At 44.1% G+C, this 12,035-nt stretch overlaps 1 protein-coding gene across 6 annotated transcripts in view; it reads left to right on the top strand.

Annotated features, from left to right (window-relative positions):
- The window catches only part of LOC126354686 (collagen alpha-1(XVIII) chain-like), a 2,024,079-nt gene that overhangs the window by 1,720,477 nt on the left and 291,567 nt on the right, over positions 1–12,035 (top strand). Inside the window, exon 2 of one of the 6 annotated variants that reach the window (XM_050004494.1) lies at positions 2,774–2,809. The exons of the other annotated variants lie outside the window; for them this stretch is intronic. Within the exon in view, the coding sequence (XP_049860451.1) occupies positions 2,774–2,809 (36 nt within the window). The remainder of the gene's footprint in view (positions 1–2,773; positions 2,810–12,035) is intronic. 6 annotated transcript variants of the gene reach the window in all.

The raw sequence follows: 12,035 nt of genomic DNA, 5'->3' as shown, positions 1-12,035 counted from the left end.
TCAAGTACATCGCCCTTGTATAGACGCTCTATATACTCCTTCCACCTTTCTGCTTTCCCTTCTTTGCTTAGAACTCGGTTTCCATCTGAGGTCTTGATATTCATACAAGTGGTTCTCTTCTCTCCAAAGGTCTCTTTAATATTCCTGTAGATCCACTGGGCCATGTAACAACTAAAACTTAGGGGGGAGGGGGGAGGAGGTTGCTGAGTTTCCCTCGTCAGCAGGACAGTGCAGCGTCGGCGCGCGTTCTGACGTCATCGAGCGATCGGCACGTTCGCCCCTGCCCGGCATTCACTCAGGACGTAGCTCAACAGGACCTGTGTTAGCAAGCACGGAAAGCTGGCGCCGTTGCCAGTTGTTTTGCCGCCTTGGCCAGAACTGAAAAACGACGCCCTCTCCTCTTCACTACAATCGGTCTTCCCGCTATGCTCCCCCTCCACCTCCAGCAACATCCAACAACACAACAATACAAATATCTTCTTATACTTTTCAGCATTAAACTAAGGGGACTGGGCGTCCTCATTTTCTGATTTCTGGTGACAATCACCAATTTTCATTCTTAAAACTGATTCTTATTTTGTTTCCTCAATTTCTGAAATTTGCCAAAAATTTACTGACCATTTCAAACTATAACTCTGTTGAATATACTAGTGCAACGAAATTTGGCATCAATTACCTGTTTTATTTAATTACAAGAAAATGGACTAACAAAGGTGTGGAACTGTTTTGTGGTGCGAATGAATTTTTCCTCGAATTTAGAAATTATGCTGCACTGATGTGAGACACGCTGAAACGTCAGACTAGGTCATCTAGATAGTCGTGATGTTATTTCGTTTCTATTTTGCTTGAAATATTTTTAGAATGTAGAATAAATTGCATCTTTTACAACATTCACAGTCTCGCGATTAAATAATTAAATTACGTTTTGTTTGCATTTTCTTTTACGAGTTCTACAACTTTTGTTTGTCGCCCCAGTGGCACAGTGATGTACGCGATTTCCGTTTCGTACTCAGTAGCGGCAGCTTTTGTTTTGAGGTAATTAGAGGCATTGTGTTTACTTCTGTCAATGCAAGTAAGACGTATCATGTAACTGTTCCGTATGCTTTTGAAAACAATTGAGTGTCTCAATTTTTCCTCTTTTCCATTTTTTCCCTTATTTGTTCAGTTTTTTTTCCGTCTTGTCACTCCCCTAAAATTATACCGCCCTAGGCTGCTTAGTGATAGGAACGACCCTGAGAAGAACTGCAACATCCAGGAGACGCGTACTCTTCCATTGAAGCCAGTGGGACAGGCAGAGCTCGAGAGCACGTGGCAGGTCAGACGTCGGCTGACGCGCGAGGTGGCGGGAACGGCGCACGGCGGTCAATCACTAGAGCCCACCGCCCATCACGGCCACCTTCTCACCGTCTCTTTGCCCCTCGAACGTGGCCGTTACTGAGTGAGACGGTCGCTGTGTTTGAAGAGCTTCCAGCAGCTGTACCCCGTATGGACCGGCTGCTGTGATCACCGCATGACACGTTTAACGAGAGGCCTCGGAGAGAAGCCTGAGAACATCATTGTGCCATTTAGCAGCCCATGGCGGTGTGTTCGTAGCGTCTCCTCGCAGAACTGTGCGTGAATTCAAACTGAAACCGTACAAAGCGGCTAGGTTAGCTTGAAATTTTGAGAATTTTCGGGTAACATCACATTTTTTGTATGTACTGTCCATCGCCTAGAACTCCTTCCACACTCTAAACAACAATTGCACGTCTAATCATTCCAAGTGGTGAAGTGGAAAATGAGCCTGGACATCTGAAATAAGTTGGCTGGCTCTGAGCACTATGGGACTTAACATATGAGGTCATCAGTCCCCTAGAACGTAGAACTACCTAAACCTAACTAACCTAAGGACATCACACACATCCATGCCCGAGGCAGGATTTGAATCTGCGACCGTAGCTGTCGCGCGGTTCCAGACTGAAGCGCCTAGAACTGCTCGGCCACACCGGCCGGCCGAAATCAGCTATTTAATACGCTTATATGATCTCTGGTTAGATGTCTGCATTTCATTCCTTTTACATATGTTTATTCCCGCAGTGTTGGGATGGTCCTCTACATGTTTTTGTCACTAATAAATATGCTCTGCAACGTTTAAATATGAACAACACACCGAAAGTGCAAGAAGATAGGATGAAATTGGAGAATCTTTTCCAAATGTAGTGTTCGAAATCCTCATTTCCGTTTATGCCGAAAAGTAAATTTGCATCAGTGTAGTAATGAGCACTGTAAATAATTGTCTTAGAAACCCTACGGAGAATATTTTTAACTCCGCCATAAAATAATTGCGTGTTAGAGAAGCAAGTCTGTGTATGTTACAGTGGCAGTTAGATAATGCAGTATCATAGTATCCCACAGACGAAAAGAATTATTCAATATTTGTTCATCCATAGCCCGAATAACATACCACACATATGTTTTTTGCACTATCGTTGCGAGTATCTTGTGATTATAACCGTAAACTACTCTCACGGAGGAATTTTCCTTCATTGCAGCTGTTGAAATTGACATTTTGCTTCGTACATCATTTGATACTCCTTATTCCTCACGAAATGCAGACAGTAATATGTCGAATTTCGTACCCAATCGTATTTCGATTTTTCGCTTTTTTTCTTTTGTTATTTCTCCTGTTTTTGTGTCTGAGTTTCATTAGCTTTTGTACTTTTATTTTGTGGTTTTGTTTTGTTCTTTTCAGTTGCTTTTAAGTTTTTAGACATTTTTGTTGTTTCGTTTTCAGGGTTTCGGATCTGGAGAAGCTGAGGACAATGACTTTGTAAGTATTATGCCTCAGATATCAACTGATTTCATTCTCGGCCCACTACTATTTGTCTGCCGTGCGCCTCGCATCTTAAATCGACGTGCATCCTTCAGAACCCCGAAATAAAGTAGAAATGACTGAATAAGGCAGAAGAAGACAATTCAGAAACGCTGTATACGCACACAGTACGTAGTTGTTACAAGGTGTATTCGGTCCCAGGCACGGTTGCTCGACGATCACAGGTAACGACGAAGTTTCCGTAATTTTGTCAGCCTATTCTCCCACAATGTGAAAGTCTACGGAAAGAATTATTGTCCAAAACACTAATACAGTCTTAGCAACCTGGTAAGGATTTATCGTTATCTGAAGATGCTTATCAAAATCGGTCAACAGTATTATTATTTTTGGCTATCATAAATAATAAATTAAAATTATGACATAATGTTCAGATAGCGTGTTTTACACCTTGACTATGACAGGTTTTGTAAAAGACAGTCATAATCAGTTTACATTCTAATTCCTGGCTTGTAAGGAAATCAAGAGTGGATAGATGTCAGTGTGTGGGTGTTATGTTGACAATTTGTACAACGAATTGATCTGACAAGTACCCACTGGCTCCTGAAAGAAGCAATTTCCACCCCACACTACTACAGAAGCCAGGCAGACGCTCCTAATGTACCAAATAGAAATGCCTGAAAAACTTTCAGCAATCAATATCTTCTGGAGTCGTCCGCTGTAAGGAAAAAGACACAAAAATATTCTAGTTTCTTACAAAACTAGTGGGATACTTGGGTACTGGAGTATTGCTAGTTAGTGTAAGAAAAACATTAAACGAACGAAAAATATTATTCATTGCAAAATTTAAGAAAAATGAAATGAAACTTTTATTTATTAACTGATACACCAATTTTTTATTTATTTATTTATTGAATATGAGGTTACCCCTTATGGAGAGAAATCCTGTTAATGACATTTATATACAAAGTGTGGGAAAGCTCTTTTAGCCCTTTCCTTTAAGAATGTTATTTACTCGGCAGAATGGCTGAGAGCCGCGCCTACTCAGCTTGAATAATTATCCGATTGAATTTTTCTAAGTAAGTCTGAGAAATGTAATTGAGTGAGGTGAATAAAGTATGTTATTTCTAATGGAGGAAAGATGGGACTCGCTTATGGTGTAGTGCACAATACCGCGAGCTGCGACGACTCCAACTGTGTCGTTCGCCGCTGAAAAATAACATAACTATCTCTCTCTACCTGGATTGACCTTCGCCAATCAAACTCTCACTATACCTTGATGAAGTCAAGGACTCCTATCTGTCCCTAGTCTAGCTATTGGTGTGGTACACCGGCCAGATAACCAGTCCAACGCGATGTCGTTCAATGTTTGCTCACAGACACTAACTAATACTCTGTGTTCACACCGCACATTAAGTGTCGCAGCCAACACAGTGAACAAACGTTTAATCGTGAGCGACTCCATATAGAGTATCACTCCGATTCGCTAGCGACGGAGGTGCTCTCTGAGTGCAGTACTGAGTGGAGACTTTGTTCCTCGCTCTCAGCGTACATGCACGAGCGCACTCGCTCCCACTACGTGTTCCCGCTACAAGAGCGTCACCGGAACGACTTCCCTCCACGTAAAAAGCGAAAGGGTATATCATCTGCTGTCTTTCCCTCATTCCTCCGGCTCATTGCGTCAGAAATATCCACCAATCAACGCTACTCTTACAAACGGGAGAATGGCACTCCGTTTAAGCCGACCAATCCAGAAATACACTCCTGGAAATTGAAATAAGAACACCGTGAATTCATTGTCCCAGGAAGGGGAAACTTTATTGACACATTCCTGGGGTCAGATACATCACATGATCACACTGACAGAACCACAGGCACATAGACACAGGCAACAGAGCATGCACAATGTCGGCACTAGTACAGTGTATATCCACCTTTCGCAGCAATGCAGGCTGCTATTCTCCCATGGAGACGATCGTAGAGATGCTGGATGTAGTCCTGTAGAACGGCTTGCCATGGCATTTCCACCTGGCGCCTCAGTTGGACCAGCGTTCGTGCTGGACTGCTTCATCCAGTTCCAAACATGCTCAATGAGGGACAGATCCGGAGATCTTGCTGGCCAGGGTAGTTGACGTACACCTTGTAGAGCACGTTGGGTGGCACGGGATACATGCGGACGTGCATTGTCCTGTTGGAACAGCAAGTTCTCTTGCGGGTCTAGGAATGGTAGAACGATGGGTTCGATGACGATTTGGATGTACCGTGCACTATTCAGTGTCCCCTCGACGATCACCAGAGGTGTACGGCCAGTGTAGGAGATCGCTCCCCACACCATGATGCCGGGTGTTGGCCCTGTGTGCCTCGGTCGTATGCAGTCCTGATTGTGGCGCTCACCTGCACGGCCCCAAACACGCATACGACCATCACTGGCACCAAGGCAGAAGCGACTCTCATCGCTGAAGACGACACGTCTCCATTCGTCCCTCCATTCACGCCTGTCGCGACGCCACTGGAGGCGGGCTGCACGATGTTGGGGCGTGAGCGGAAGACGGCCTAACGGTGTGCTGGACCGTAGCCCAGCCTCATGGAGACGGTTGCGAATGGTCCTCGCCGATACCCCAGGAGCAACAGTGTCCCTAATTTGCTGGGAAGTGGCGGTGCGGTCCCCTACGGCACTACGAAGGATCCTACGGTCTTGGTGTGCATCCGTGCGTCGGTGCGGTCTGGTCCCAGGTTTACGGGCACGTGCACCTTCCGCCGACCACTGGCGACAACATCGATGTACTGTGGAGACCTCACGCCCCACGTGTTGAGCAATTCGGCGGTACGTCCACCCGGCCTCCCGCGTGCCCACTATACGCCCTCGCTCAAAGTCCGTCAACTGCACATACGGTTCACGTCCACGCTGTCGCGGCATGCTACCAGTGTTAAAGACTGCGATGGAGCTCCGTATGCCACGGCAAACTGGCTGACACTGACGGCGGCGGTGCACAAATGCTGCGCAGCTAGCGCCATTCGACGGCCAACACCGCGGTTCCTGGTGTGTCCGCTGTGCCGTGCGTGTGATCATTGCTTGTACAGCCCTCTCGCAGTGTCCGGAGCAAGTACGGTGGGTCTGACACACCGGTGTCAATGTGTTCTTTTTTCCATTTCCAGGAGTGTATATAGCATCTGTATTAGGCATTTACTGTCCACTTGTGAGAACTCTGAAACTGCGCACTAGGTCCGTCAAATAATGCGTAAGCTGGGGACTTTCCCAAACAATACAGTGGGTTTTGCTTTTAAGATGAATATGCAGGCCATTATCGCTTTTCTCTGGCAGAAACTATTTTGGTCCGTGAGTGGTCGGCTGGCCGGTGCATTCTAACTCACCCTCCTACGGACTTTCCAGCGGGCTGGTTGCCTCCGCCGAACAAAAAAGGTCCTGTGGCCATCGTGTCTTGAATGTTTGTATATCCCAGCCCCGACTTTTTAATCTCGGTGGGCACTTGCGATTTATTTTTTAGATTTGCATATCGATGAAATGGAAATATGTAAAATTGACTCTAACCTATAGAGTTTGGCCTCGAATGAAACTTCTTGATAGGCAGAAGACGATGGTGAGGTCGGAATATGTAAGAAATGAAGGTCAGGATACGATGTCACCTTACATGGATTGTGAAAATTATCGCGCAATTAGCTTTGTATCATGTGCTTTCATAATACATGAGGATCATGTCAAAGACTGGAAGGGAAAATTAAAAGCAGATTATGGGGAGGGACAGTTTGGTTATGGGAGAAGCAAGAGAAACCTACAAGCAGCTTTAGAAGTGTGGCAAATGACCAAGAGTAGGGTACAAAACAAAAGAAAGGCATGTTGCATCGTAGAAATGGGGAAGGCTTTTCATAATGTGGAATGGCATAACATTTTTTTCATTCTTGGGACATTTATCGATGGTGCCGCCCTCGAATAGCACTTGGGAAAATGGACACACAAATCTATTGGTGTGCGCTCTAACTTCTCTTAATTTATTACAATGATGGGAGTCAGCACAATATTTTCGCATTCAGGTGAGAAAGTTCGAGATTTAAATTTCATGAAAAGCTCTCGCTGCAACCACAAATGTCTTTGATTGAATGATTGCCACCCCAACATGCTTATTAAATATGTGGCACACTCTCTTGATATTCACGATAGAACAAAATCAGCTGCTCTTCTTTTTACTTTTCCGATGTGTGACGAGAGTTGTGTCAAAAGCCTTGCGGAAATCTAGAAATGCGGAATCAGCTTTCGATGACACTCATTACTTCGTGTAAATAAAGAGATAGTCGTGTGTCAGAAGAACGATATTTTCTGAAACCGTGTAGGTTATATTTCATTAGATCGTTTTTCTCGAGTTTTTCGTAATGTGTTCCAAAACCGTACTACAAATCAATGGCTACGTGTGGATCTATGATTCAGAGGATTACGAGCATTTCCTTTCTTGCACCAGAGACAAGAATCGGGAAAGAGCTTAATGCAGATTGCTCGTTCTAATCCGTGACATTTAATTTGTGTGTGGAAGAGGCAGTGAGATATGTAAAGGACACTTTCGATGGAAGAGCTATTTCTGTCATGGACAGATCATCACCATAGTACGGTCGCCTGATGATACAGCAGTGGTCGCCGAAAGTAAACAACAACAGATGAGGTGGTTTCTGAAGGGAAACGTGTGCTAGCCAGCTGATAGCTATGATATAGACACAAACAGAAAGAAAACTGAAGTGATGGTGATATTGTCATGCTGATGACATCACCAACATCACTTCTACTTTCTCCCCCCAATTCCCTTCCCAGCCCCCTTCCACCTCTCCTTATTCATTGCCCTCTCCTCCTCCACTTTGTGAACGGGTGGAAAAAGACTCAATTCCAGCTGCTGGAGAGGATGGATGTATCAGACTGTCCTAGGACTGTCTCCCCTCCTCCACTTGTGAATTGGCGGGGAAAAGCTCAGTCTGTGCTCTAGAGGAAGCATGTAAGGTATTTATTTGTTTATTTATTTATTTTTGTCGGGAAATGTGCTCAGTTAACAACATGTTGGTGTTACACAGAAGAGGGCTTAAGCGTACAGCTGAGAAATGCGTCCATAACCTCCTGCACGAGAAATGGAAGAAGGTGATAATGGAAGAGCATAGGGCGAATGCTTCTCAGCAATTAGTGCTGATGCAGGAGAATCGACTGTGGATGCATTTCACAATTAATAGAGACTTCTGGCTGTTCTGGAGCTCTCGTGTTTCTTGAAATGGCTGGTCAATCCACAGTGCAGGAGACAACCTCGTCATATTCTACTACCGTATACTGACAGAACTGCTCACCTTGGGGTGCAGAACTCGACTGAAGAGACCTGAAACTTGTTTTGTTCCACTTTCTGATCACGTGTGTCCAGATTTGTTAACCTTGCCAAGTGCCCTAGTTCACAACACCACTCGAAATTGGCAGGAAACTATCCTACAGCCCCTAGTGAAAGAATTGCCTCCTTCAGTTGTCCGAGTGTGTAGCTGCTTAGGAACTTGTACTCAAATACGTGCTAAGAAGGAACAGGACAGCAAACCATAGTAAACTATGACTGAAGTGTATGAAGAGTTGCCTCCTACTGATCTACAGGGATATAGCTGCTGAGGAACTTGTACACGGGTACATCATAACTTGGGTAGGGAAAGCAAACTATAATTGTAGTGTAGGAGGGCCAATGCACACTACCACAGCTGACGGAAAACGTTTCACTGCTCTAATTACACAGATAATTTGTCGTGAAAAAGCCGCCACGCGCAAACAACGGATCTGGCCAACAGATGCACCGGAAATTCAGCAAGGTAACTGCAATGACACAACTACCATAAAATTGTCCCCAAAACTTATTTCCATAAAATAGCGGAGACAGCTGCATGTGAGTTCACTCGGTATGTCCGCCAATCTAACTTACCCTCCCACGTCCCCTCCTCCATGCCTCTGCTCCCCCTGTAGGCAGGGTTCCACTTTTCCGGGCTTGTTCTATCCCGTCGCTGGTGATACACAAAGAAATCCATCTGCTGGGAGTGATATACTGTTTCCCATCTGCAAAAATGAGGCACCGACCGACATCGATACCTCAGTGCAGCACTCCATGAAGAATGGACTGCCATTCCGTAAGAGACCTTCCAACAGTTGATTGAACGTATGCCTGCTATCATCAAGGCTAAGGGTGGGCCAATACCATACTGAATTCCAGCATTACCGATGGACGGCGCCACGAACTTGTGAGTCATTTTCAACTAGGTGTCCGGATACTTTTGATCACATAGTGTACTTTTCAGATGCATAATTATCAATGCAGAACAGCAGTATCATGCTATCTATTCACATGTCAGAAGAAATGAAACATATTCAGTTTTACGCCCGGTAGCAAGCTACAAACCGCATTCGCCCTGTCCTCGTTATTTTGTAACATGCAAATAAGTAAGATTACGAACTCGGTCTACGATACTGTTGTCGATGACTGATGAGCAAACTGCTAAGGTCGGAGATCTATAAAAATACACGCATGTCTAGCGTGTATAAAATCGATAACACATCCTAAGTTAATCGAAAACTTCCACGGTTTCGGTGCCAAAACTGCCAATCACCACAGAATGTCCTTGTTATCTCAGAACGCCCATCTGAGTTACAATGAGAACTTCAGTCTCCTAAAAAAATCTACTGAAACATCTATGTTACAAGCTCTTGTATGACAGAAATTTTCAGTGGAACAGTTGTGTATAACATCAGCTTACCTCTTATAAGCGACAAGCTGTTAAAAAAAATACATCTGCAATGGTAATAAAGCAGTCATGGTTCCATAAGAACAGATACACCCGATTTCTTTCAGTTTGGTAGGTTAACTGACATAGTTGAGAGCACCCTTAGCGTTTAAAATTAGTGTGTGCGGATGTCTTGTAAATAAACTGTGAGCATGGGTATTACAGGAATTTCAGACACTTGAAATATCAGTACAGAACAGTATCTATCACACTGTCTGTTCGCACGTCAGAAAAAGAACACCACAGCCTTTTTTAAGCTCAACAGCAAGCTGCAATTCACATCTCTGTCTCTCATTGTTATTTTTATACCATCCATAGGAGTAAAACTACAAAGTATAAAATCTTTGCTAACATTGCCTAGTTGGGAACTCAATAAGAACTTTGTCACATCCCTCTCTTCCTATACATCTAAAACAAATATCGTCCACATGTTGACATTGAGCATATGTGGTGACCCCATTAAATATACGCTTATTGGTCCATTGGATCAGGTGGACAGAGATCTCAGTCGCTTCCACAGACCTGTGTAATGTTTTGACACCTATACTGGAAGAAGTCCATATCCCACAAAGTATCAACCACAATAGCGAATTCTTATGTTGTAGTTTCGTAAGGTGTTCCTTACATTGTTTTTTGTACATCCAAGGCGTCTATGACAACAGTTTTGTACACTGACACATATTTTGTTTTTCTACCATGACATGGAGGTCTGTATTAGATGCTAAACCAACATTAACAGGTTTCGATCCATTGGCTCTCACAGAAAGCTGGAAATCATATGGTGTAAGGTAAGCTGCCCCCACAACACACAGGGTGGTTGAAATAAAAGACAAAGGCAGAGTTTCTTATTGACAAGAGTGTTGAAGACATTGGAACATATGAAAAGAGCTTGTAGCATTGCGGAGCGTTACCAAATAGCTGTCTGAAGGTGATGTCCACCACATTTAATCCCATTGCCCTAGGTGTTCGTCTTCCTGACCTTCAAATCTTCGGAGACTATGTGTGGGACGTCACAGCTTAGGGATCCAACACATGAGTTGGGTTGTTTGGGGGAGGAGACCAAACAGTGAGGTCATCGGTCTCATCGGTTTAGGGAATGACGGGGAAGGAAGTCGCCGTGCCCTTTCAAAGGAACTATCCCGGCATTTGCCTGGAGCGATTTACGGTAATCTCGAAAAACATAAATCAGGAAAGCCAGACGCGGGATTGAACCGTCGTCCTCTGAATGCGAGTACAACATACGAAATAGTATAACTGTGCTGTGCAATGCGTGTGTTTACAGCAGAATAATGTCAGCACCATACCTCACCACAGTAATCCCTTTACGCACACGTGTGTTTTTGTGATAGTTTGTAGGTACCATTACTAGCTTGGGGGCTATGTATTGGAGTTGAAAGGCTTAAACAGAAATAGCAAGCCTCATCCGCTAAGCAATAAGTTTATATACTGGGTGATCAAAAAGTCAGTATAAATTTGAAAACTGAATAAATGACGCAATAATGTAGATAGAGAGGTACAAATTGACACACATGCTTGGAATGACATGGGGTTTTATTAGAACCCAAAAAAAAACGTTCAAAATATGTCCGACAGATGGCGCTTCATCTGATCAGAATAGCAATAATTAGCATAACAAAGTATGACAAAGCAAAGATGATATTCTTTACAGGAAATGCTCAATATGTCCATCATCAGTAGTCGAGGAATAATGTTGTGAACAGCACTGTAAAGCATGTCCGGAGTTATGGTCAGGCATTGGCGTCGGATGTTGTCTTTCAGCATCCCTAGAGATGTCGGTCGATCACGATACACTTTAGGCAACCTCAAAGCCAATAATCGCACGGACTGAGGTCTGGGGACCTGGGAGGCCAAGCATGACGAAAGTGGCGGCTGAGCACACGATCATCACCAAACGACGCGCGCAAGAGATCTTTCACGCGTCTAGCAATATGGGGTGGAGCGCCATCCTGCATAAACATCGTACGTTCCAGCAGGTGTTTATCAGCCAGGCTGGGGATGATGCGATTCTGTAACACGGTTGTCATTCGCAGTCACTGACGTTTTGCTGTCGAGCGCCATCTGTCGGACATTTTGTGAACTTCGTTTTTTGTTGTTGTTGTTGTAATAAAACCCTATGTCATTCCAAGCATGAGTGTCAATTTTTACCTATCTACATTATTCCGTGGTTTATTAAGTTTTCAAATTTATACTGACTGTTTGATCACCCTGTACATATGGATAAATATTGTTAGTATGGAAAAAAGTCACAAAATCAGTAAAATTCTGTTACAACATGTCCTTGCTGGATATTTGTATTTATACTTAGAGTGGTCAGCGTAACAGATTGCCGTTCTACGGGCCCGGGTTCGATTCTCGACTGGGTCGGAGATTTTCTCCGCTCAGGAACTAGGTGTTGTATTGTCTTCATCAT

The sequence above is a fragment of the Schistocerca gregaria genome, chromosome 3 (assembly GCF_023897955.1).
Source record: "Schistocerca gregaria isolate iqSchGreg1 chromosome 3, iqSchGreg1.2, whole genome shotgun sequence".
In the NCBI taxonomy this organism is placed as follows: Eukaryota; Metazoa; Arthropoda; class Insecta; order Orthoptera; family Acrididae; genus Schistocerca; species Schistocerca gregaria.
Note: the sequence above shows the minus strand (reverse complement) of the source record. Positions and strands in the feature narration are given on the sequence as shown.